Raw genomic sequence first — 24,634 nt, forward strand, 5'->3', positions numbered from 1 at the left:
GGCCGCCTGTCCAGTTTCTGGACCCGGCGTTGACCTGGCTTTGTTCCTGGGTCTCTTTGAAAACAGGGTGGGCGTGCGGGCTCTTCTTCTTGAAGATCAAACATGGAAAATGTTGCTAATAATTTCCTGGACTCCTCAGGTCCTTTGAAGGACGTCCATGGACTCGTCTTGAGACGCCCCCCCAGAGACGCCCCCCAGGCCCCAGGATGCCCCCCCAGGCCCCGAGATGCCCCCAGGCCCCAAGACACCCCTCCAGAGACACCCCTCCGGCCCCAAGTGAAGAACCTCTCTTTTAGAGACGTGTTGCTCAGGGGGCAGGCTGGTGACTCCCTACTGAGAGCTGGCCGAGCCTCTGGTGTTCATTGTCTGGAAGCCGAAAGCAGAGTTCCCTGCTCTTTCTTGAGGAGTTCAGCCACCAAGGAGGCCACCGGCCTCGTAGATAAAATTCTTTCTGAAAAGCTTGACCTATGACGGCATGGCTCATTTTGACGTTTTTTCAGAGAGCTTCACCTGCTGTAGCTGTTTACCCTGGCGCCGGGCGTGTGCACACTGAGGGACGCCATTGCGCGCGCACACACACACACGCACACACACGCTGCTGTTGGTCGGGCGGAGGACACAGTCATTCTGGAGGACGGCACCGGACTAGAGCCGTGGCCTGGTTCATCCGGGCAGTGCCACGCTCCTGGTGAATTTATATCCAGACGAGGGTAAAAGTTCTCTTAGGGCAAGACTTCCCAAGGAAGGCACGAGTACGTGGGAAATCTCAGAAGCTTTCTTTCTTTCTTTTTTTCTTCTTTTCTTCCCTTCCTTCCTTCCTTCCTTCCTTCTTTTTTTTAGCTTTAAAAAAAAATTTTTTTGTGAGTGTGTGTGTCTGCTAGCTAATGCAAGTATTCCCCTTGGAATCAACATAGAACTGAAATTATTTCGCCGGCTTATAACACTATGCTTTCCGCTTAATGCCAACCAGTGCCTCTAACGAGTAGTTTAGTCAATTCGGTTGAGTCAGGGAGCATTGCTGATTCCGTGGGAACACCGTGAGCGACATTATTGAGCCACGCACACACACACACGGACAGAGTCACCGCTTGTAGAAGAGAACCTTACCGTCAGGGGCGGACGTCATGTCTGTCGTGTGTTTTTTCCATAACGGCTCTCCTTCAATGCACATGCCCGTGTTTGTGAAATTCATGTGCCGGTTTACATCACGTTAACGTTTTGTGAGTTCAGGTGTTGCTGTTAAACAAGTGAGGGGTAAACCACCGCTTTCCCGGACTAGAAATTCTGCCCCTAAATATTCCTCTGCAGCAAAGTAAAGTGTGTGTGTGTGTGTGTGTGTGTGTGTGTGTGTGTGTGTGTGTGTGTGTGTTTGGGGTGAGGGGCGAGGTGGGAGTTCTTTTTAAAGAAACAGAAACAGAATGACCAGGCGCTGGGACATTATGTTACTTTTGACAGGTGTTACCTGCTCTGGGTACCACTGTATAAACATGCATCTTCTCCAGAAATAAAGATTGTTCTCTGCTTTTCCCCTGGGAAGAAGGTGGGGGAGGCTGGAGTTGGGAGGCGGGGGAGATCTGGTGGGAGGCGAGGTCGGATCCCACTCGCGGCCCCAGGACTCGGGGCCACGGCCCCTCCGTCTGCAGTTCTGAGGGGGTGACAGGTGGACGGCACGAGCAGGTGGACGAAGGCTGACCCTCCCCGCCCCCCTGTGTGGGGTTTCCTAGTAGATTCTTGTGTAAAGTTAGATTGGATCCCAAGGACAGAATCCAGGCATCTGAGCCGTGGGGTCCTTACGACGCGGGAAGATCGGACACACATTCAAACCTAACAGAGTGACGGAAACATTCACTACCGTTCTCTAACTGCAGAGAGGGTGGTCATCTCCCTGGACCCGACCTGTCCACCACCTCCTCGTGCCACACCAGGGGGCCTGTCCCCGCCCCTCCGCCCCCCCCCCCCGCCCCGTCACTGACGAGTCCCGCCTTGTGCTCTAGCCTCTGAAGCCCATGGAGCAGAACGGACCGGGGCTGGAGTACCGCGTGGCCTGGAAGCCCCAGGGAGCCCTGATGGAGTGGGAGGAGGAGACGGTCCGAGAGCACAGCCTGCGGGTGATGACGCCGGCCGTCTACGCCCCCTACGACGTGCAGGTCCAAGCCGTCAATCACCTGGGCGCCGGCCCCGAGCCCCAGCCAGTGGTTCTCTACTCCGGGGAAGACTGTGAGTGCCCCCCGCCCGAGAGCAGTCCCTCTCGGTGGTGCCCCCCGCCCGGAGAGCAGTCCCTCCCGGTGGTGCCCCCCGCCCGGAGAGCAGTCCCTCTCAGTGGTGCCCCCCGCCCGAGAGCAGTCCCTCTCAGTGGTGCCCCCCGCCCGGAGAGCAGTCCCTCTCGGTGGTGCCCCCCGCCCCCGGAGAGCAGTCCCTCTCAGTGGTGCCCCCCGCCCGGAGAGCAGTCCCCCTCAGTGGTGCCCCCCGCCCGGAGAGCAGTCCCCCTCAGTGGTGCCCCCCGCCCGGAGAGCAGTCCCTCTCGGTGGTGCCCCCCGCCCGGAGAGCAGTCCCTCTCAGTGGTGCCCCCCGCCCCGGAGAGCAGTCCCTCCCAGTGGTGCCCCCCGCCCGGAGAGCAGTCCCTCTCAGTGGTGCCCCCCGCCCGGAGAGCAGTCCCCCTCAGTGGTGCCCCCCGCCCGGAGAGCAGTCCCCCTCAGTGGTGCCCCCCGCCCCGGAGAGCAGTCCCTCTCAGTGGTGCCCCCCGCCCAGAGAGCAGTCCCTCTCAGTGGTGCCCCCCGCCCGGAGAGCAGTCCCCCTCAGTGGTGCCCCCCGCCCCGGAGAGCAGTCCCTCTCGGTGCCCCCCGCCCGGAGAGCAGTCCCTCTCAGTGGTGCCCCCCGCCCCGGAGAGCAGTCCCTCTCAGTGGTGCCCCCCGCCCCGGAGAGCAGTCCCTCTCAGTGGTGCCCCCCGCCCCGGAGAGCAGTCCCTCTCAGTGGTGCCCCCCGCCCGGAGAGCAGTCCCTCTCGGTGGTGCCCCCCGCCCCCGGAGAGCAGTCCCCCTCGGTGGTGCCCCCCGCCCGGAGAGCAGTCCCTCTCGGTGGTGCCCCCCGCCCTGGAGAGCAGTCCCCCTCGGTGGTGCCCCCGCCCGGAGAGCAGTCCCTCTCGGTGGTGCCCCCCGCCCGGAGAGCAGTCCCTCCCGGTGGTGCCCCCCGCCGGAGAGCAGTCCCTCTCGGTGGTGCCCCCCGCCCGGAGAGCAGTCCCTCTCAGTGGTGCCCCCCGCCCCGGAGAGCAGTCCCTCTCGGTGGTGCCCCCCGCCCGGAGAGCAGTCCCTCTCAGTGGTGCCCCCCGCCCGGAGAGCAGTCCCTCTCAGTGGTGCCCCCCGCCCGGAGAGCAGTCCCTCTCAGTGGTGCCCCCCCGCCCAGAGAGCAGTCCCTCTCAGTGGTGCCCCCCGCCCGGAGAGCAGTCCCTCTCAGTGGTGCCCCCCGCCCGGAGAGCAGTCCCTCTCAGTGGTGCCCCCCGCCCGGAGAGCAGTCCCTCTCAGTGGTGCCCCCCGCCCGGAGAGCAGTCCCTCTCAGTGGTGCCCCCCGCCCAGAGAGCAGTCCCTCTCAGTGCATCCTCAGTCTCGGCCTGCGGAGTGGGGGGTGGGGGGCGTGCCAGCCGGGAGGCGTCAGTGCGGCACCTGCTTCCTCCTGGGGGTGACTGCGCGGTCCGGGGTCCGGGTAGAGCAGTGAGGACGTAGGTGGAAGGTTGCGATTGTCTAACTCCTGATAAAGCTATTCTGATATCGAGAATCAGAGACCTGCATTCATCACATCTGTTGGTGAAGCAGGGTAACTGTCCTGTGGCTTCCAGCTGCATGTGCCCCCAGAGGTCACAGCCTCCTAAGGGTCACCTGCCACCGTGCCACGTCTGAGCCTTCCCCGCACAGGGGAGACAGACCCAGATGGGTGTGCAGAATCACACACACACGCACACACACACACACGCACACACACACGAGTGGCGAGGTACTGATGGTGTGACCACACTTACAGACACCATCATAAGCCTTGCAGATAGATTACTGGAGGCAGGACGTGGCCTGCATTCCGTGTGATTGCCTGAGGGAGTCACACCCCACGTTTGCCCGGGACCTAAAGTGACTTTTTGACCCAAAAATATGAAAAGGTCGAGATGGAGAAATGACTCCTTGTTCACCTGCTGTCTGGACTTTTCTACCCAAACTTGATGCGGTGGTTCTGAGGGTTCTGTGAGCCGTCCGGGCCCGGCCCTTGAACGACGCCTGACGGGTCGCGCTCGCTCCGCTAACATGAGCTGCCGTTACTGATGTTGGACGGCTGACATTCCCGAGGGTGTCGGGGAGGACGCTAGTCCAGTTCATGTGCTTCCACGGCAGCAGGCCACAGGGTAGCCGCCCACCCAGGCTTTGGACGTCAAGTGGACTTGCCACGCTGTGTCCATCAGGCTCACGGCATCTCTCCCCACTGGACGCCCTCGTGGGTAGAGGCAGCCCACCCCCCAGGACGAGAAACCCTCCCGGTTCCATTGGAACTGAGTCCACAAGAGTACTTTCCAGGGGTTCAGCCGTGTGAAAAGTCACTTTGGAAAGAGGTCCCGGTCATCCCGTCCGGAGACCACGGGAAGCTGACCGTTCCCCTCACGCCCTCACAGATCCTGACGCGGCCCCGACCATCCTGGGCGTGGACGTCGTGAACAGCATGCTGATCAACGTGACCTGGTCCCCCGTGCCCAAGGACAGGGTCCACGGCCGTCTGAGGGGGTACCAGGTGTGTCTCCACAGCTCTCTCCTGGTGGTCGGGGGGCACCCCTGCCAAGAGGAACCCCACATGGTGGTCGGGGGGGCACCCCTGCCGAGGGGAACCCCGCGTGGTGGTCGGGGGGCGCCCCTGCCGAGAGGAACCCCGCGTGGTGACGGTCCCGGTTCTGTTGCAGATAAATTGGTGGAAGACGAGGAGTCTGGCAGACGGAAAGGCACATCCCAGGGAAGTGCGTGTCCTGAGGTTCTCGGGCCCCCGGGGTCAGGGCATGCTGCCCTCCCTGGACGCGTTCAGCGAGTTCAACCTGACCGTCTCCGCCTACAACTCTAAGGGCGCCGGCCCGGAGAGCACACCTTTCACCTTCCACACGCCCGAGGGAGGTGAGACCCGCCGTGCGCCCTGGTGCCCGTGTGTAGGGGGTGCTGGGGGGGATTAACCATGTCCCGTCTCAGGCCTGGTGGATGTGTGCTTCCTGCCACAGCGTCGAGTGTCCAGGAAAAATTATAACTAATGGGGCTGTGGGTTCCTTCCTCCCTCCCTCCCTCCCTCCCTCCCTCCCTCCCTCCCTCCCTCCCTCCCTCCCTTCCTCCCTCTCTCTCTTTTCTTTTCTTTCTTCCCTCCCTCCCTCCCTTCCTCCCTCTCTCTCTTTTCTTTTCTTTCTTCCCTCCCTCCCTCCCTCCCTCCCTCCCTCCCTCCCTTCCTTCCTCTCTCCCTCTTTCCCTCCCTCCCTCTCTCATTTCCTTCCTTCCTTTCTTCCTTCCTTCCTTCCTTCCTTCCTTCCTTCCTTCCTTCCTCTCTCTCTCTTTTCTTTTCTTTCCTTCCTTCCTCCCTCCCTCCCTCCCTCCCTCCCTCCCTCCCTCCCTTCCTTCCTCTCTCCCTCTTTCCCTCCCTCCCTCTCTCATTTCCTTCCTTCCTTCCTTCCTTCCTTCCTTCCTTCCTTCCTTCCTTCCTTCCTTCCTTCCTTCCTCTCTCTCTCTTTTCTTTTCTTTCCTTCCTCCCTCCCTCCCTCCCTTCCTCCCTCCCTCCCTCTCTCATTTCCTTCCTCCCTCCCTCCCTCCCTCCCTCCCTTCCTTCCATTCTTGCCTTCCCGCCTTCTTCTTTTCCTTCTTTTCCTAAGGAAAGTGTTAGGTGACGAGTGTCTGTTCTTGGTCTCGTACACTCTAGTCCCTGCACAGCCAGCCTTCCTCAAGGTCATCAGAGTGGACAGAGACAGTGCCACCCTGTCCTGGGGGCTGCCCAGGGAGCTGAACGGGAACTTGACTGGCTACCTGTTACAGTTCCAGACAAGTAAGTGGACATTCGAGTCGGGTGCCCTGTTAACAGTCCCGTTTCTGTTGAGCGTTGGGCTCGCTGTGCAGAGAACCGTGTGACCGCGGCTTGCGGGTGACACGCTCTCCCGGACACAGCTCAGGGCGGCGGGTCTGTGACCGGCTTGGAGGCACCTCTGGCCTGCTGCCCGTTTTCAGGAAGGAAATGTTATTGGAGCCCAGCCATGTCCACTCACGTCTGTCTGTCCACGGCTGTTTCTCATGTCCAAGCGGCGTGGTTACGACAGAGACCCCACGGGCCACAAAGGCCGCAGTGGTGACAGTCTAGTCCTTTCCCGGAAGGTGTGCCGGACTCTGCTTTAGGAAAAGCAATGTGCCAGGTGGTCCCGGCAAACACGTGTTCAGTGTTTACTGGTGGGAGACCCGGGCCCCTGGCCGGCTCTGGCCCTAGGCAAGGAGGCCGTTCCCGCCGGACCTCGGTCTCCCCCCGGGGGCTGTGGTCACACGAGAGGTGCCAGCCTCGTGCAGGTCAGCACGTGGGTCGCTGTGAATAAGTCGGTGCCTGGCACCCCCGGGGGCATCCAGAGACGCCAACGGCAGGGACGGCGTGCCCCCACCCTGAAGGCCGACGCGCTGAAGGCCTGCTCTTTGTCCCGTCAGTAAACGACACCCACGAGCTCGGAGACCTGAGCGACGTCCACATCACAGCCCCGTCCCAGCCCGGCTGGCGCCTGTCCAACCTCAGCGCCAACACCAAGTACAAGTTCTACGTCAGGGCGTGCACCTCGGCGGGCTGCGGGAAGCCCGTCACGGAGGAGAGCGTCACGCTGGGCGCAGGCCGTGAGTACGGGCGGGGGAGGCGTGCACACACGTGTGCAGGCCGTGAGTACGGGCAAGGTGCACACACGCGTGTGCCGGCCGCGGTCCATTGGGGGCGACTGTGCCCTCGGTCTGCCCGGCTGTGCGTTTTCCTGGGGCGCAGACACAGAACTCGTTCATCTTGTTGGTGAAGTTCACGTGGATCCGACTGACAGACAGCGGTCCAGCGGCAGCCGCCGTGCACACAGGGGCAGGAGCTGTCATTTTACTTAATTAACGCAGGGGACATAAGGTCACGAAGTTACTCACAGGGATGGCAGGAGGATGTCTTTCTTTTGGAACTGTTTTCATACCAAAAAGATAAACAGCTTGTCCCCTGCCCCGGAGGACAGTTCCCAGCACTGATCCGATCGATGCGGGTCACCTCCGTGTCTGGACGCACAGACACACACATGGCCTCATGTGTCAGTTTTGTTTTCCTGTCACAGGTCAGTGCCCAGTATCTGATCTGAAAACGGCCAATACATCTGGTCTCATCTGCACAGCTTTTTGTAAAAATAAATTTTCCTGCGCTCACTATTTTCCAACTCAGAACCGGTTCCCTCCCCAATGACCTCCCCGGCTGGGACACAGCATGTGCGCCCAGCGTGCACTGGAGTCCGCGGGGCGTCAGGAGGGACCCTGGGGAGCAGGAGAGACACCAGCGAGGAGCCTGAGGGCGGGGAGCAGAGAGGCTTGCTTCGCGGGCGCTGCAGAGGCTTGGGCTACTTTCTTCCATTAACACTCCTGCCTCTCCGAGTCCCAGCTAACCGCCTTCTGTCCCCAGGGCTGCGCAGTCCGACGGCTCTGCTCCACTACCACGGCTGGCCTCGTGTCTTCCACGCTGCCGCTGGTGACCGGTCGGAAGCTAGCCGATCAGTCTCTAGCCAACGGAAAAGTTTTGTTTTTTTTTAAGTAAAGCTGAACACGTCACACAGTGTCCCGCTGAGAACAGCGTTACGGAACCCGGTGCCCTCAATATGGTGGAATCTGATTTCAGTACAAATTGTTAACATTTCCTGGTTTCCACTTATTCTGTAGAGTTGGTTCTTAGCCAGAGAAAGTTCTTTAGATGATTTTTGTTTTGCAAGATGTGAAGGTACACATGGCTTTTAATTACACTTGAGTTATCCTTTTACCTGCATCTGTGAATTTTCCCAGTGAATACCTCGGTACGGTCACGCTCTCTTGAGAAGTGTCAGTTTCTCAGAACAGTTCCAAAGCTCAGTGCCTCCCACTTAAATGTCCCTGTAAACCTGCACTTTATGCGGTGTAAGTTCCCACAGATTTCCCGTATTGATGACACGGCTGTGTTCTGATGCTACTCCGTCGACGCTCGCGGGGAACACGAGGAGAGAAGTAACAGATAGCGAAGTGTTGCGGGCTTTCCGCTCCGAGCCTCCGGGGCCTCAGTCCGGGTCCCGCTAGGTTAGCGAGAGTTCAGAATCCACGGGACGGCAGCGTGTAATATCCCGGTTCCGAACCGTTCCCGTGCCCGGGCGGGTTAACAGGACCGCTCCCGCCAGCACACACCCACCTCCTCCTGACGTGACCAGGCGGGTTAACAGGACTGCTCCCACCAGCGCGCACCCACCTCCTCCTGACGTGACCGGGCGGGTTAACAGGACTGCTCCCGCCAGCGCACACCCACCTCCTCCTGACGTGACCGGGCGGGTTAACAGGACTGCTCCCGCCAGCGCACACCCACCTCCTCCTGACGTGACCGGGCGGGTTAACAGGACCGCTCCCGCCAGCACACACCCACCTCCTCCTGACGTGACCGGGCGGGTTAACAGGACCGCTCCCGCCAGCGCGCACCCACCTCCTCCTGACGTGCCCGGGCGGGTTAACAGGACCGCTCCCGCCAGCACACACCCACCTCCTCCTGACATGACCGGGCGGGTTAACAGGACCGCTCCCGCCAGCACGCACCCACCTCCTCCTGACGTGCCCGGGCGGGTTAACAGGACCGTTCCCGCCAGCACGCACCCACCTCCTCCTGACGGGACGCGGCAGAAGCTCGTGTGGACAGAGGCCGCCTGGAGCGATGTTGTGGGTCCGATCGCTCGCTCGAGAGCCGTCGGAAGGGGGGGACTTGCTGCAGGAGGGCTCTCTCGTTTGTCTGCGTGTCCCTTTCCCGCCCCGCCACTCCACGCTAACGCTCTGTGCGCTTCCACTCTGTGCGTTTCTCAGGACGGGGCCCCGGGAAGATCCCCGAGGGAGCCAATGGGACCCGGACGGGCCACCCACCAGAGGCGCTCGAGCCGGGAGCCGAACACATAGTCCGCCTCCTGACTAAGACCTGGGTGGACAACAGTAGCATTTTTGAAGATGTGGTTGAGGCGAGGGGGAGAGGTGAGGACCCGTCTACTCGGGGCAGAGCCCGAGACCGGACGTGCATGTGTCCCGCGGAGAGTGTGCCTGTCCCTGCGGGCCAGGCGGACACGGCGGTGCAGGAGCTACATACAAATATGTATAAAAGCGGTCTCACCTCATTTCCACGAGGCGTCTCAAAAGTATCCGTATGAGATACGTGCTGCTCCAGCGGCCCCTTCCCTTGTCGTTTCTACCAGAACAGGTGCCTAGAAATATCTCCTGCTTGTTAACACACACGAACGATAATAATAATAATAATAAAATAATGATAAAAACTAGAAAAACAAAACAAAATAGGAGCCAGGGAGTCGCCATGGCAACCTGCAGTAACCGCAGTAACCAGCTCGCCTCTGCTTGCGCCTGTCCTGCTGTCTAACCCGCCTGCCCTGTCCTCTCTGGCTTCCGCCCCCTCCCCGGGCACCACTCGGGGGACACGGGGCCCCTCCTAGGGCGAGAGCGTGCGGTGTGTGAGTGTCCCCTCCGGCGCCGTCCCCATCCCGTTCCCTCGGGGGCCCCTGGACGGGGACACGGGACCCCTCCTAGGGCGAGAGCGTGCGGTGTGTGAGTGTCCCCTCCGGCGCCGTCCCCGTCTCGTTCCCTCGGGGGCCCCTGGACGGGGACACGGGACGGATGCTATCTCGTGTGTTTGAAATGAGGCTGAAACCTCCCCCGAGGGGCCCCGTGGCCCCCGCCCCCAGCGTGTGACCCCCCCTGTGCCGCAGAGTACGCCGGGCTGTCCGAGGACATCGCCACGCAGGGCTGGTTCATCGGGCTGATGTGCGCGGTCGCCCTGCTCACGCTCACCCTGCTGACGGTCTGCTTTGTCAAGAGGAACCGCGGCGGCAAGTACTCAGGTGGGGCGTCCTGCGTCCTTCCCAGCGTGCGGGGGTCACGCTGCCTGCGAAGACAGCCCTGGCATCCTCTGACGGGGGGGGGGAGGGGCAGAGAGATGCGCTGCCTTTCTACCACGGAGTACTACTCAGCCAAGAAAAAGGGGCGGCTGCCCCTTTTTCGTGGGCCGAGCTCAAGGGGGCCGTGCTCAGTGAGCTGGGTCAGGCGGGGAAGGACAGGGACCCGCAGGTCTCACTCATACATGGGGTGGTGAGCAGATCGTTTCTTTTACTGTGTGTGTGACAGAGACAGAGAGGGACAGACAAGGACAGACAAGAAAGGAGAGAGATGAGAAGCATCAGTTCTTTGTTGCAGCACCTTAGTTGTTCATTGATTGCTTTCTCATATGTGCCTTGACCGGGAAGCTCCAGCAGAGGGAGTGACCCCTTGCTTGAGCCAGCGACCTTGGGCTCAAGCCAGCCAGCAACCCCATGCTCAAGCTGGTTTGCCTGTGCTCAAGCGAGTGACCTCGGGGTTTCGAACCTGGGTCCTCTGCGTCCCTGTTCGATGCTTTACCCACTGTGCCACTGCCTGGTCAGGCCAGAGTTACTTCTAATGTGACTTTCCATTTATTAAATTCTCTAGGAGGCCCTCTTCACAGATGCCTCTTCTTCTAATTACACATTTCAGTCAAATTGATATCAGAGCAGCAAACACAGCCCCCATGGAGAGGAAGCCCATCCCTGAACTAAGTCACTAAACGGAACTGGCATCTGCAGGCAGTGACTCTGCTCGTTTCTGTCCTTAGAATGGGCTCTGATGAGGCTCACGGCATTTCCAGAATCTCTTCTTTATTTGTGAAATGTCACATATCACAAAGTCACACACACACACACACACACACACACTTTTATCTCTTAAAAAGAAAGGACGCCTCTCGTCCCACTCATGACCCAGGGATTTTTATTTTTATTTTTTTCCTGTTAACTAAGAGGCAGGGAGGCAGAGAAACAGAATCTCACATGTGCCCTGACCGGGATCCACCCAGCAAGTCCACTAGGGGGTGATGCTCTGCCCATCTGGGGCATTGCTCTGTTGCTCAGCAGCCGAGCTATTCTTAGTGCCTGAGTCAGGGCCGCGGACCCATTCTCAGTGCCCGGGGCCAGCTCACTTGAACCAATTGAGCCATGGCTGCAGGAGGGGAAGAGAGAGAAAGAGATAAAAGGGGGAGAGGAGAGGTGGATAAGCAGATGGGCGCTTCTCCTGTGTGCCCTGACCAGGAATCAAACCCAGACATCCACACGCCGGGCCCACGCTCTACCACTGAGCCAACTGGCCAGGGCTAAAACTCGGGGATTGTTTTGTGCTGAGGAATTCTAACAGCATCAGCCCCCCTCATCCGCTAAATTAGAGTCAGCCACGGTCGGGCTGCCTTCGTTCTCACTGGGACCTGAGCTGGGTGCTCTGTTTCAGATCAACGGCACCTAAAACACTAACAGAAAACCACCTGGGTGATGCTGAGGTTGCTGTAGCTCTCACGTCATCCAGTTTCCACATGTATTCTATCTTGTTCGGATCTGTGTGCTGCGCTCGGGCCGCTGTGTCCCCGTCAGTGCCCACGACGCTCGCAGGCAGGGGGCGGGCTCAGACCCCCAGCTCTGGTCGGATGACGAGCCGGTCAGTGACAGCTCGTTGGCCCGTGATCCACCCAGCAGGTGTCTGTTGGGGACCCGTTATTTTATATTGAACAAGCAAAGGGGCATGATGTCTTTTTTTTTTTTTTTTTTTCCGAAGTTGGCAATAGGGAGGCAGGCAGACAGACTCCCGCGTGTGCCTGACTGGGATCTCTGCCCATCTGGGGTGTTGCTCTGTTGCAACCAGAGCCATTCTAGCACCTGAGGCAGAGGCCACAGAGCCATCCTCAGCGCCCGGGCCATCTTTGCTCCAATGGAGCCTTGGCTGCGGGAGGGGAAGAGAGAGACAGAGAGGAAGGAGAGGGGGAGGGGTGGAGAAGCAGATGGGCGCTTCTCCTGTGTGCCCTGGCCGGGAATCGAACCCGGGACTCCTGTGACACTCTACCACTGAGCAAACCAGCCGGGGCCGATTTCTATGTTTTTATAAAACTACATGGAAAATGTATGTGGTTGTACATCTTACCCCTCTCCCCCGTGAAGAGTAAATTATTGTGACTGAGATGTTTGAGAACTAGGGATGTTGCAGGTGATTAACTGGGAGCTCTCTCTCGAGAAGTGCGTCCCTCTCCGGGGTCTGAAAGGGCTTCTTCAAGTGACGCTCTCGAAAGGAGCAAAAGTCGGACTCCACACCGTAGGGAGGCTAGGGGTCCCCCAGCCCCACCCCCACCCTGCACATGGAGAGAGGGGCGTGAGGAAAGCCTCCTGTCGTGTCCTCCTCCTGAGAGAAGTCCCTCCTGGTCCTGCTCAGAAAACACCTGCTGTGACACCTCGCTGTCGACCCGAGTGTGCGGGTGAGGGAGGCAGTCCTGGGCTGAGAGCGCGTGAGGACCAGGTGGGGGGCTCTCTCTCTCTGTAGCTGAGTGACGTAGGTCGATGTGAGCACACGGCACCTTCCGGAAGGTCGGGGGAGTCACTGGTCTCCAGTCAGGGACCGCGGCTGAGCCTGCCTGTCCAGCAGGCCTGTGTGCAGCCCACAGAATGTCGAGGAAACGCATGGACGTCCTCAGCGTGCGGGGAGCTCAGATGACCCAGAGGGGGGACCCAGGACGTCCTCTTTCTCCTTTAGAGGTAGCGGGCGGGCGGGTGCGGACAGAGCCACCTGGCTCGGGAATGTCAGCACCACGGCCCCGCTGTGCCCAGGGATGCCCGCCGCCCGGCAGGACGGAGAAGTGTCCTGACCCTCCTCTGCACGACCGTTTCTCTCTCTGTCTTTTCAGTGAAAGAGAAGGAGGACCTGCACCCCGACCCGGAAGTCCAGTCGGGAAAGGATGAGACCTTCGGTGACTACAGGTCAGCATGGCGTCCACCTGGGGCCACAGTGCTCACCAGGGTCTGGGCGTCGGGTAGAATGCAGGTGGCCCCATCCGCCCTGTTTCCTGGGTCTCGTCCTCTCCCCTAACCCCGTGCTCATCGGGAAACCCTCTGCCCTCCACGGTCTCCTGGGCGACAGGTGTCCTGACGCTGCCCCCGCCCCAGGGGTGCCCCTCTCGGGTCCTGTCATTGTCACTCTGAGGGCAGTGACTGCACCCTCAGGACAGCCCGCGCTGTGTCCGGCACACACGCTCCCCTGATCCCGGCCCAAGGGGACTGGCTGGGGAGTGACCGTCCAGACGACCACAGCACAGGGACCGCACGTGGGCACCGAGAGCCGGCTCGCCTGCGACAGGCCACCTCCACCCGCGCGTCCCAGAGCCCGTGTGTCCCGTGGGGACGCCACCTCCACCCCCTCGTCCCAGAGCCCGTGTGTCCCGTGGACACGCCACCTCCGCCCGCGCGTCCCAGAGCCCGTGTGTCCCGTGGACATGCCACCTCCACCCCCTCGTCCCAGAGCCCGTGTGTCCCGTGGACATGCCACCTCCACCCCCTCGTCCCAGAGCCCGTGTGTCCCGTGGGGACGCCACCTCCACCCCCTCATCCCAGAGCCCGTGTGTCCCGTGGACACGCCACCTCCGCCCGCGCGTCCCAGAGCCCGTGTGTCCCGTGGGGACGCCACCTCCACCCCCTCGTCCCAGAGCCCGTGTGTCCCGTGGGGACGCCACCTCCGCCCCCTCGTCCCAGAGCCCGTGTGTCCCGTGGGGACGTCACCTCCGCCCCCTCGTCCCAGGGCCCGTGTGTCCCGTGGGGACGTCACCTCCGCCCCCTCGTCCCAGAGCCCGTGTGTCCCGTGGGGACGCCACCTCCGCCCCCTCGTCCCAGAGCCCGTGTGTCCCGTGGACACGCCACCTCCACCCCCTCGTCCCAGAGCCCGTGTGTCCCGTGGGGACGCCACCTCCACCCCCTCGTCCCAGAGCCCGTGTGTCCCGTGGGGACGCCACCTCCACCCGCGCGTCCCAGAGCCCGTGTGTCCCGTGGGGACGCCACCTCCACCCACGCGTCCCAGAGCCCGTGTGTCCCGTGGACACGCCACCTCCACCCCTTCGTCCCAGAGCCCGTGTGTCCCGTGGGGACGCCACCTCCACCCCCTCGTCCCAGAGCCCGTGTGTCCCGTGGACACGCCACCTCCACCCACTCGTCCCAGAGCCCGTGTGTCCCGTGGGGACGCCACCTCCGCCCTCGCGTCCCAGAGCCCGTGTGTCCCGTGGACACGCCACCTCCACCCCCTCGTCCCAGAGCCCGTGTGTCCCGTGGACACGCCACCTCCACCCCCTCGTCCCAGAGCCCGTGTGTCCCGTGGACACGCCACCTCCACCCCCTCGTCCCAGAGCCCGTGTGTCCCGTGGACACGCCACCTCCGCCCGCGCGTCCCAGAGCCCGTGTGTCCCGTGGACACGCCACCTCCACCCCTTTGTCCCAGAGCCCGTGTGTCCCGTGGACACGCCACCTCCGCCCGCGCGTCCCAGAGCCCGTGTGTCCCGTGGGGACGTGAGGAGGGGCAGTGCCCTCGGCCGGCGTCCAGAACTGAGCATCCGGCTGGCTGGGTCAGCAGCCCGATGACGCCTTGTCTTACCAAGTGCTGGCCGCAGTCCAGTAATGTTTTTTCCCAAAGTCATCCCTTTTCAAGTGTTTTTTTTTTTTTTACAGAGACAGAGAGTCAGAGAGAGGGATAGACAGGGACAGACAGACAGGACTGGAGAGAGATTAGAAGCAGCAATCATCAGTTTTTCGTTGTGGCACTTTAGTTGTTTATTGATTGCTTCGACCGTGGGGCTACAGCAGACCGAGTGACCCCTTGCTCGAGCCAGCGACCTTGGGTCCAAGCTGGTGAGCTTTGCTCAAACCAGATGAGCTCGCGCTCAAGCTGGCGACCTCGGGGTCTCGAACCTGGTTCCTCAGCATCCCAGTCCAACGCTCTATCCACTGTGCCACTTCCTGGTCAGGCTCCTTTTTCAAATTTGATAAAACCATCTAACTTTATAGGACTTGACGGTCTGATAGTCATTAGTACTACTTTAAAAAAAAAAATCCTGATCAGGAATTTAGAAGACTGTGTCGTGTTACAGAGATTTTTCAGGCACCCAGGGCGGGTGTTCACGGAGAACAAAACCCAAACCGTCAATACAGGATGTTTGTAGCGTTTGTGTTCTGACGACACCCGCCGTTTATTGTAATCGAACCAGCCGAGTTTATAAACTATAGAAAGGACCTTCTTTGGTTACAAGGAACAGAACTTGATTCAGTAACTTACGCAAGGGAGTCATTTTGGGAAGGAATCGGGGGACCGTGAGGACAGAAGGTTAATAAGACTCGGTGGCCTGAGTTCCAAAGCTGGTGAGAACCGAGTGAGTGACCCGGTCCTGTGCCGACAGACGGATGCCCCCTGTGCCGACAGACGGACGCCCCCTGTGCCGACAGACGGACGCCCCCTGTGCCGACAGACGGACGCCCCCTGTGCAGACAGACGGACGTCCCCGTGTCCGCCCAGCCCCCCGTGGGAAAGGGAAGCAGAAATGTTCTGAATGGCGGGGGTCGTGTCTCCAGCCCTCGGGGTGACACAGGCGGGTCAGGACGTTGGAAATGTGTGGGCTGCTGTTATTCGGGGTTTCTCTACCCGGTGTCCACGTTCGCACGGCCGTCCCGAGCCTCAGGCCTTCCTGCGCGTCTGTGTCCCCCTCGCCCGGCGCGGCTGTGTCCCCCTCGCCCGGCGCGTCTATGTCCCCCTCGCCCGGCGCGTCCGTGTCCCCCTCGCCCCGCGAGCGGCTCCGCGCAGGCAGGGCGCCCCCACGCTGTTCTGTGCTCTGTTGTCTCCTAGCGACAGCGACGAGAAGCCTCTGAAGGGAAGCCTGCGGTCGCTGACCCGGGACGCGCAGGCCACGGAGAGCGCCGACAGCCTGGTCCAGTACGGGGAGGGCGACCACGGCCTGTTCAGCGAGGACGGGTCCTTCATCGGCGCCTACGCGGGCTCCAAGGAGAAGGGCTCAGCCGAGAGCAACGGCAGCTCCAGCGCCACCTTCCCTCTGCGCGCCTGACCGCGTGCCGGGAGCGTGGCCGGTCCCCGCGGCCCCGCGCCGAGAGCCTGCGCGTGGGGACAGGACGACCTCGCCGGCAGACACCCCGCCCCGACGGCAGCACCTGCAGGGACGCTGAGGAAGCCCCCCGCCCCCCGGGAAGCGAGGGACACGGCTCTGCAGGCCCCTCTGTCTCTGTCTCTTTTCTTTTCCGGTGCTGAAAACGCAGACGGCGGCACAGACCTGCGTTTAGACTCACCTCAGCCGAATCCAAAGTGTCCGTCGGTGCCCCGTGCTGGGCCCCGCCCTGCCCGCAGCCCGTCCGCAGACGCTGCGGCCTCGCAGGGTCTCTCCCGGGGGGCACGCACGCGCTGGGCCCCCCCAGGGCCGTCTGAGTGACCGCTTCCCCGCAGGCCAGGAGGTTATTTAATAGCGGACAGAGGAATACAGACGTCTTATTTACACTGCCCGTGGACCACACACAGGCAAAGTTTATTATTTAAATTCGAGTCGGAGACGCCATAGGTCAGCGTCCACCGGGACTCACCGAGCTGTCACCGTCTGCCCGGAGATGCTCATCCATCAGTGGAACTCAACCTTCTCCGTCTCGGCGTGGACCGTTTATTCCTCTCGGACGGGCTCTCCGCAAAGCCTCCGGCTCTCTGCTCGGACGCGGGTCAGCATGCCAGAGGTCACCGTGCGGGCGGAGGAGCCGGCGGGGGGCCCTTCGCGTGGGAGGGTCGCGAGGAGGTCGCCCCAGCGTCTCACGCCTGCACTGACAGCTTCGCCTTCTTTCTGTGTCGACAGAGGCGTGTCTCGTGCGAACGCCTTGTACATAGGATGTTCACCGTCACGCGGCTGAAAGCACAAATGGTTTTATTCTGAGGTTGGGGAGGAAGCGGGAGCAGGGGAGCCCCTCCGGGAAGACACGGCTCTTGACCCCGCCCGAAGCCGCGGCCGGGACACAGGGTGACGGGGTGACGGGGGTGACGGGGGTGATGGGGGTGATGGGGGGTGGCTCCGGCCGGAAGACTTTGCACAAAAGCACTTGGTTTCTGTCCTGATATCACTCTCCCGACAGTCTTACAATAAAGAAAATAACCGTGTTCACGTGGAGGGGCACGCTTTCATATTTTTCAGAATAGGTGATGATGTTGTTGAGCGCCCGGCGGCCCCGGGCCCCCCGAGAGGAACCGTTGACTTCACAGCAGGGACCCCTGAGCGCCCCGTTGGCCGACACCCCGTTTCGGACGCCTGTCTTCCGGGCGGGGCGTTTCCCTGCTTGCTGTCCGCGCCCGTTCGGGGGGCTCCCTCCCGGCAGGTGGGCTATGAGTCCTTCTGACGTTGAACGTGGAGACAGTTTAGAAATAGTGAGACGGACGCGTTGTGCATGCATGTGAGTAAAATTCGGTGTTCAGCTTCTCAGCTGACGGACACTTTTTTTTTTTTTAACCTTACCACAAAACTTCATTATGTGGGAGTGAAATCGACTCACGGACGACACTCTGTTCTTAAACTGTTGGCCGTGGGCCGGCGTCTGCCGCGAAACCTGGGGTTCTGATTCCGGCAGCTGGCTGGGCTCCCCGCGGACCAGAACGAGGAGCGTGTGTGACGGTTTCATGCGGGAACTCACGTGGAATTAGGTCATCGTCGTTTTAAGCCTGTGGGTCGACCAGGACGCGGAGGCGGGAGAAGCACGTCCCATCGGAAGCAGTGACGCGTGGGTCAGGGTGGGAGCGCGCTCCCGAAGCGAGCGTTTCCCACGGGGGCGGGCGCAGGTGGGTCCGGGCCCCGGGTGAGTGTGGGGACGCGCAGACCCCAGCACTGCGCCTGGAACTGCGTCCCATCGGGCTCCTGAGGAACAGCCTCTCTGGGGGCAGGATCTCGCCCTGTTGACTTCCCTGCTGGCTCTCAGCCACGGGCGAGGCCCAGTCAGACCCTGGGAGGTCAGGTCCCGGACACTCTCAGCGTCTCTCCTCTGTCCTCCGTCAGAAAGGTCTTAAGAGACTCACGTAAGGGGGAGCGTTGGGTGCAGACTTTGACAGTAAATTTAATCCTTTGAGGAGCACGAACGTTCATGTACGTCCTCGTGCCTCCTGACCATCCGGAGTAGGATCGTAACTGAAATTTTTATTTTATAAAGGTGTAAGGCAACATTAAAAAAAGGCCAATGTCTGTTCTTCTTGTTTCCCTAAATTGGTTATCAAACAAACATGATTTTAACTTAATAAAACTGGAACTGGAACTAATTTTATTTTTTGAAAAAAAACAACAAAAAACACAAAACAACTCACCCCCGGGGGGCAGCGAGTATGAAAAAGAAACTCGTGACTCAAAGGGTTAATAATAATCCTTCCACGAGAGATTCACACCAGGAACGAAATGTTTCCTTTCCCTGCGTCTCAGAGCGCCTTCCGCTGTCTGAGGAACACGATGTCCCTGCTCATAGGGTCCGGGTGGCCGAAACGATTGGGCATGAAAAGATGAGACCGCCTCATGGCTGCCTGTTGCCGTCTGTCTGTCAACGTTTTCTCGGCAGACGCACTGGCTTCTGTCAGGGAACCTTCAGGGCAGGAGAAATAGGTCCATGACTGACCCTTCCTAGTCCAGTCAGGGGACAGAGTGAGGACACTGCCGAGGACTGTGGCTGGGACGATTTTCCTGAGAGCTGTGGGCTCTCAGGAAAGGGTTGAGGGCGGGGAGTGCGTCCCCTTCTGGTGACGGTGCCCCGACTCTGTCCGTAAAACCCTGACGTGGGCAGGTCACCTGACCCCTTGGCTTCAGCTGAAGTGCTGACGATGATCTCAGTTACCTTATCTTTGGAACAGGGTGTTCTTTTTCTATGAAGAAAAAAAAAAGGGAAATAATAAAAAGCTAAGATGCCTTCTAACTTCCCACAAGCAAACCCATCCTCTCGCGAGACACCGAGCGGTCACCCCCACGCACACCGCGAAGCAGCGCTTTTTTGTCCTGCGAGCGCATAAATATATTTTTATAGGAAAAAAACCCCCAAACGATCTACAGGAAAGGAAACACGGCTTCCGTCCAACGAGCAGCACGGTGTGCACGTGGCCGTCGGGAAGGACTCCTCAGGGGAGAGCGCAGGGTCTTCGCCGCACACACCGCGTTCCTCGCTGGCTTTGCATGTGGATTGATAAGAAAAAGAATGTTGAGTTCGGTGGCTTTATTCTATTCCCCTAAAAGGCATCTGATATTTTAGATGGGCTCCTGTTTATTAAAAAAAAAAAAAATGTACAAAAAGCACAGTGAGGTTGTGCTGGACGTCGCAAATAATATTTTTCCCCCCTATTTTATATTCATGGGCGAGTTGAGCTAAAGAGAGACCCATCGTGGGCTGACATTGGTCTGTTTGCTTTTCTAAGCCGTGAAAACCCAGTCGTCAACAGAAACCCTGACTATGTTTAGGGACCTGCCGGGAAGATAGGGCTCTGGACACCATTCTGAACCCGGTTCTCAAAGGGGTTTATTTGGTCTGCCCTCCGTGGCTGGCGGTGTGTGAGTCCCCCGCGCCCCTGTAGTGACGTAGGAAGTGTCAGGCCAAAGCTGACCCTGCTTTGTACCTTTAATTGGTGACATCATCGACCAGAGACAAAGGGTATGGAAAACGACCTGATTCCCTTCCTTGGTCTGTTTCGTTTTTTTGACTTAGATTGATACTCCTAGCGGAACTTGGTTACAATGTGTTTGTGTTGTAGGTGGTGGTGTGTGTACTATGCCTTGTGACTGTGTTTGGTTTAAAAGATATTTTCATTATACGTGCGCTTCAACTTTCCAAATAAACGTCTGACTTCGTGTACGCACAAGGGGTCTGTCTCCTTTTCTGTCCGGACGAGAGGTGTGGGGACCTCACCTACCGCCCGCCCTGGTCTTCAGGTGCCCCCGGTTCCGGATTGTCGATGAGGGAAGTGGCAATCGGTAAGGTGGGAAGGAAGTTTACGGAAAATATCTTGAGTGGGATGGCTGCCTTTGCCACAGACCATGTAAAATGAATGCCTGCAGCACGTCCTCACGCCCTGAGGTTCTGTACCTCAGATTAATGTAAAACGAGGGAGAATGTATATGCCTCTGGCCGTTTCTAAAACAATGCAGAGGTGTTACCTTTTAGGGAAGCGTTTGATAGCTGTGATTTCAAGTCAGGCTGGGGGGTGGGTAACGGGGACACCCCCGCAGACACTCCCCTGAAAAACTGCCGTTTTTAGAAGTGTTTGATGTGCACTGGGCACTTCGCAGACAGACGGCATCCCGTCGAACCGCAGAAGCCGTCTCCTGTTTGCAGCACTGAGACCCTGGGGGGCCGAGTGGGCCGGTGAGGGTGACCAGTGAGGGTGACCGGTGAGGGTGACCGGTGAGAGTGACCGGTGAGAGTGACCGGTGAGAGTGACCAGTGAGGTCTGGAGACAAGAGTGGGAGCAGAGCTGGGCCGGTGAGGGTGACCGGTGAGGGTGACCAGTGAGGGTGACCGGTGAGGGTGACCGGTGAGGTCTGGAGACGGGAGTGGGAGCAGAGCTGGGCCGGTGAGGGTGACCGGTGAGGGTGACCGGTGAGAGTGACCGGTGAGGGTGACCGGTGAGGGTGACCGGTGAGAGTGACCGGTGAGGGTGACCGGTGAGGTCTGGAGACGGGAGTGGCAGCAGAGCTGTCCGGCTTCTGATCCGGGTGTGTAATCCTGCCGGAGCGCCGGTCACCCCGCGTCCCTCCACCTCTCAGGAATGCGGGAGAAGGAGGGGTTTGCGTTTAAAGTTGACCGATGGACCGTGTTCAGACACGTCCTGGGTTTGTAGACAGGCGGTCAGAACAGAAGCAGGAGGAGCAATCAGTGTTGATCTGAGAGTCAGCAGCCGAGGGGCACAGTCTGAGGAGCAGCGGTGGGAGCACCCTGGGGGGTGGGCTGCGTGCAGTTCCTCAGGAGAGAGACGGAGCGTCCAGTCTCGCTGGACCTGGAGCTCCCAGGACTCCGTCTATGGGTCTCCCTGCAGCCGCCTCCCTCCTGTCCAGTCCGTCCCAGGCTGGCTGTCACGTGCAGACAGGTGATCTCGGGGACTTTCAGCCCAGGATTCTCCTTCCGTCTGAGGCTTTGACATCTGACTTCCTCCTCGGCCGCCCCTTGGTGACTCCGGAGGGCTGTGTCAAAGTCCCTGTTCCCAGAGCGTGATGCCCAGCCCAGCGCCCTCAGCACCCTCAGCGCCCCCAGCACCCTCAGCACCCTCAGCGCCCTCAGCATCCTCAGCACCCTCAGCGCCTTCAGCATCCTCAGCATCCTCAGCATCCTCAGCACCCTCAGCGCCTTCAGCATCCTCAGCACCCTCAGCATCCTCAGCACCCTCAGCATCCTCAGCATCCTCAGCATCCTCAGCATCCTCAGCATCCTCAGCACCCTCAGCGCCTTCAGCATCCTCAGCATCCTCAGCATCCTCAGCACCCTCAGCGCCTTCAGCATCCTCAGCACCCTCAGCACCCTCAGCACCCTCAGCGCCTTCAGCATCCTCAGCACCCTCAGCATCCTCAGCACCCTCAGCATCCTCAGCGCCCTCAGCGCCTTCAGCATCCTCAGCATCCTCAGCGCCCTCAGCGCCTTCAGCATCCTCAGCATCCTCAGCATCCTCAGCACCCTCAGCACCCTCAGCGCCCTCAGCGCCCTCAGCATCCTCAGCACCCTCAGCGCCTTCAGCATCCTCAGCATCCTCAGCACCCTCAGCACCCTCAGCACCCTCAGCGCCCTCAGCGCCCTCAGCACCCTCAGCATCCTCAGCACCCTCAGCATCCTCAGCACCCTCAGCACCCTCAGCACCCTCAGCGCCCTCAGCACCCCCAGCACCCTCAGCGCCCTCAGCACCCTCATCATCCTCAGCGTCCTCAGCATCCTCAGCACCCTCAGCTCAGCACCCTCAGCACCCTCAGCGTCCTCAGCATCCTCAGCACCCTCAGCTCAGCACCCTCAGCACCCTCAGCGCCCTCAGCACCCCCAGCACCCTCAGCATCCTCAGCGCCCTCAGCGCCCTCAGCACCCTCAGCGCCCTCAGCACCCCCAGCACCCTCAGCGCCCTCAGCACCCTCAGCACCCTCAGCACCCTCAGCTCAGCGCCCTCAGCTCAGCACCCTCAGCGCCCTCAGCACCCTCAGCGCCCTCAGCACCCTCAGCGCCCTCAGCACCCCCAGCGTCCTCAGCATCCTCAGCACCCTCAGCTCAGCACCCTCAGCACCCTCAGCGCCCTCAGCACCCCCAGCACCCTCAGCATCCTCAGCACCCTCAGCGCCCTCAGCACCCTCAGCGCCCTCAGCACCCCCAGCACCCTCAGCGCCCTCAGCACCCTCAGCACCCTCAGCTCAGCGCCCTCAGCTCAGCACCCTCAGCACCCTCAGCGCCCCCAGCACCCTCAGCGCCCCCAGCGCCCCCAGCACCCCCAGCACCCTCAGCACCCTCAGCACCCTCAGCGCCCTCAGCGCCCTCAGCACCCTCAGCGCCCTCAGCATCCTCAGCGTCCTCAGCGTCCTCAGCGCCCTCAGCGCCCTCAGCACCCTCAGCGCCCTCAGCGCCCCCAGCGCCCTCAGCGCCCTCAGCGCCCTCAGCGCCCTCAGCGCCCTCAGCACCCTCAGCACCCTCAGCGCCCTCAGCGCCCTCAGCACCCTCAGCGCCTTCAGCATCCTCAGCATCCTCAGCATCCTCAGCACCCTCAGCGCCTTCAGCATCCTCAGCACCCTCAGCATCCTCAGCACCCTCAGCGCCCCCAGCACCCTCAGCACCCTCAGCGCCTTCAGCATCCTCAGCATCCTCAGCACCCTCAGCGCCTTCAGCATCCTCAGCATCCTCAGCACCCTCAGCGCCTTCAGCATCCTCAGCATCCTCAGCATCCTCAGCACCCTCAGCATCCTCAGCACCCTCAGCGCCCTCAGCACCCCCAGCACCCTCAGCACCCTCAGCGCCTTCAGCATCCTCAGCATCCTCAGCATCCTCAGCACCCTCAGCACCTTCAGCATCCTCAGCATCCTCAGCATCCTCAGCATCCTCAGCACCCTCAGCGCCCTCAGCGCCTTCAGCATCCTCAGCATCCTCAGCGCCCTCAGCATCCTCAGCATCCTCAGCATCCTCAGCATCCTCAGCATCCTCAGCACCCCCAGCACCCTCAGCACCCTCAGCGCCTTCAGCATCCTCAGCATCCTCAGCATCCTCAGCACCCTCAGCACCTTCAGCATCCTCAGCATCCTCAGCATCCTCAGCATCCTCAGCACCCTCAGCGCCCTCAGCGCCCTCAGCGCCCTCAGCGCCCTCAGCGCCTTCAGCATCCTCAGCACCCTCAGCGCCTTCAGCACCCTCAGCGCCCTCAGCACCCTCAGCACCCTCAGCATCCTCAGCATCCTCAGCGCCCTCAGCACCCTCAGCACCCTCAGCGCCTTCAGCACCCTCAGCGCCCTCAGCACCCTCAGCATCCTCAGCACCCTCAGCATCCTCAGCATCCTCAGCACCCTCAGCACCCTCAGCGCCCTCAGCACCCTCAGCACCCTCAGCACCCTCAGCGCCCTCAGCGCCCTCAGCGCCCTCAGCACCCTCAGCATCCTCAGCGTCCTCAGCATCCTCAGCACCCTCAGCTCAGCACCCTCAGCACCCTCAGCGCCCTCAGCACCCCCAGCACCCTCAGCACCCTCAGCATCCTCAGCATCCTCAGCACCCTCAGCACCCTCAGCGCCCTCAGCACCCCCAGCACCCTCAGCGCCCTCAGCACCCTCAGCATCCTCAGCATCCTCAGCACCCTCAGCACCCTCAGCGCCCTCAGCACCCTCAGCGCCCTCAGCACCCTCAGCGCCCTCAGCGCCCTCAGCACCCCCAGCACCCTCAGCACCCTCAGCTCAGCGCCCTCAGCTCAGCGCCCTCAGCGCCCTCAGCACCCTCAGCACCCTCAGCGCCCTCAGCACCCTCAGCGCCCTCAGCACCCCCAGCACCCTCAGCGCCCTCAGCACCCCCAGCACCCTCAGCGCCCTCAGCACCCTCAGCTCAGCGCCCTCAGCTCAGCGCCCTCAGCGCCCTCAGCACCCTCAGCGCCCTCAGCACCCTCAGCGCCCTCAGCACCCCCAGCATCCCCAGCACCCTCAGCATCCCCAGCATCCTCAGCATCCCCAGCACCCTCAGCACCCTCAGCACCCTCAGCGCCCTCAGCACCCTCAGCACCCCCAGCGCCCCCAGCGCCCTCAGCGCCCCCAGCGCCCTCAGCGCCCTCAGCACCCTCAGCGCCCTCAGCACCCTCAGCGCCCTCAGCATCCTCAGCGTCCTCAGCACCCTCAGCACCCTCAGCGCCCCCAGCACCCTCAGCGCCCGGCCCACGACGGCCCGGTCCCGGGATTCTCGGTGCTGCCCTGCACACCAGCCTTCCCGCCCCCTCTGGGGGCAATCCATCCCTGAATTCCCTTGCTCCCACCGCCCTGTGGCTCCTGGGTCCGTCCACTGCTCTGCCTGC

The 24,634-nt window shown here is 61.1% G+C and overlaps 1 protein-coding gene across 8 annotated transcripts in view; it reads left to right on the forward strand.

Moving 5' to 3' along the window:
• Positions 1–17,135, forward strand: part of CHL1 (cell adhesion molecule L1 like) — a 159,634-nt gene extending 142,499 nt beyond the window's left edge. For 7 of the 8 annotated variants that reach the window (XM_066351109.1, XM_066351108.1, XM_066351107.1 and 4 more), the window contains 9 exons: positions 1,995–2,217; positions 4,648–4,763; positions 4,930–5,134; positions 5,919–6,041; positions 6,683–6,862; positions 9,074–9,235; positions 9,979–10,110; positions 12,999–13,071; positions 15,971–17,135. In XM_066351109.1, coding sequence (XP_066207206.1) covers positions 1,995–2,217; positions 4,648–4,763; positions 4,930–5,134; positions 5,919–6,041; positions 6,683–6,862; positions 9,074–9,235; positions 9,979–10,110; positions 12,999–13,071; positions 15,971–16,187 — 1,431 coding nt within the window. In that variant the 3' untranslated portion in view covers positions 16,188–17,135. The remainder of the gene's footprint in view (positions 1–1,994; positions 2,218–4,647; positions 4,764–4,929; positions 5,135–5,918; positions 6,042–6,682; positions 6,863–9,073; positions 9,236–9,978; positions 10,111–12,998; positions 13,072–15,970) is intronic. The other variant, XM_066351113.1, reaches the window with a different exon arrangement.
• Positions 17,136–24,634: the final 7,499 nt, after the last annotated feature.

This window comes from Saccopteryx leptura, chromosome 10, assembly GCF_036850995.1.
Source record: "Saccopteryx leptura isolate mSacLep1 chromosome 10, mSacLep1_pri_phased_curated, whole genome shotgun sequence".
Classification (NCBI taxonomy): Eukaryota; Metazoa; Chordata; class Mammalia; order Chiroptera; family Emballonuridae; genus Saccopteryx; species Saccopteryx leptura.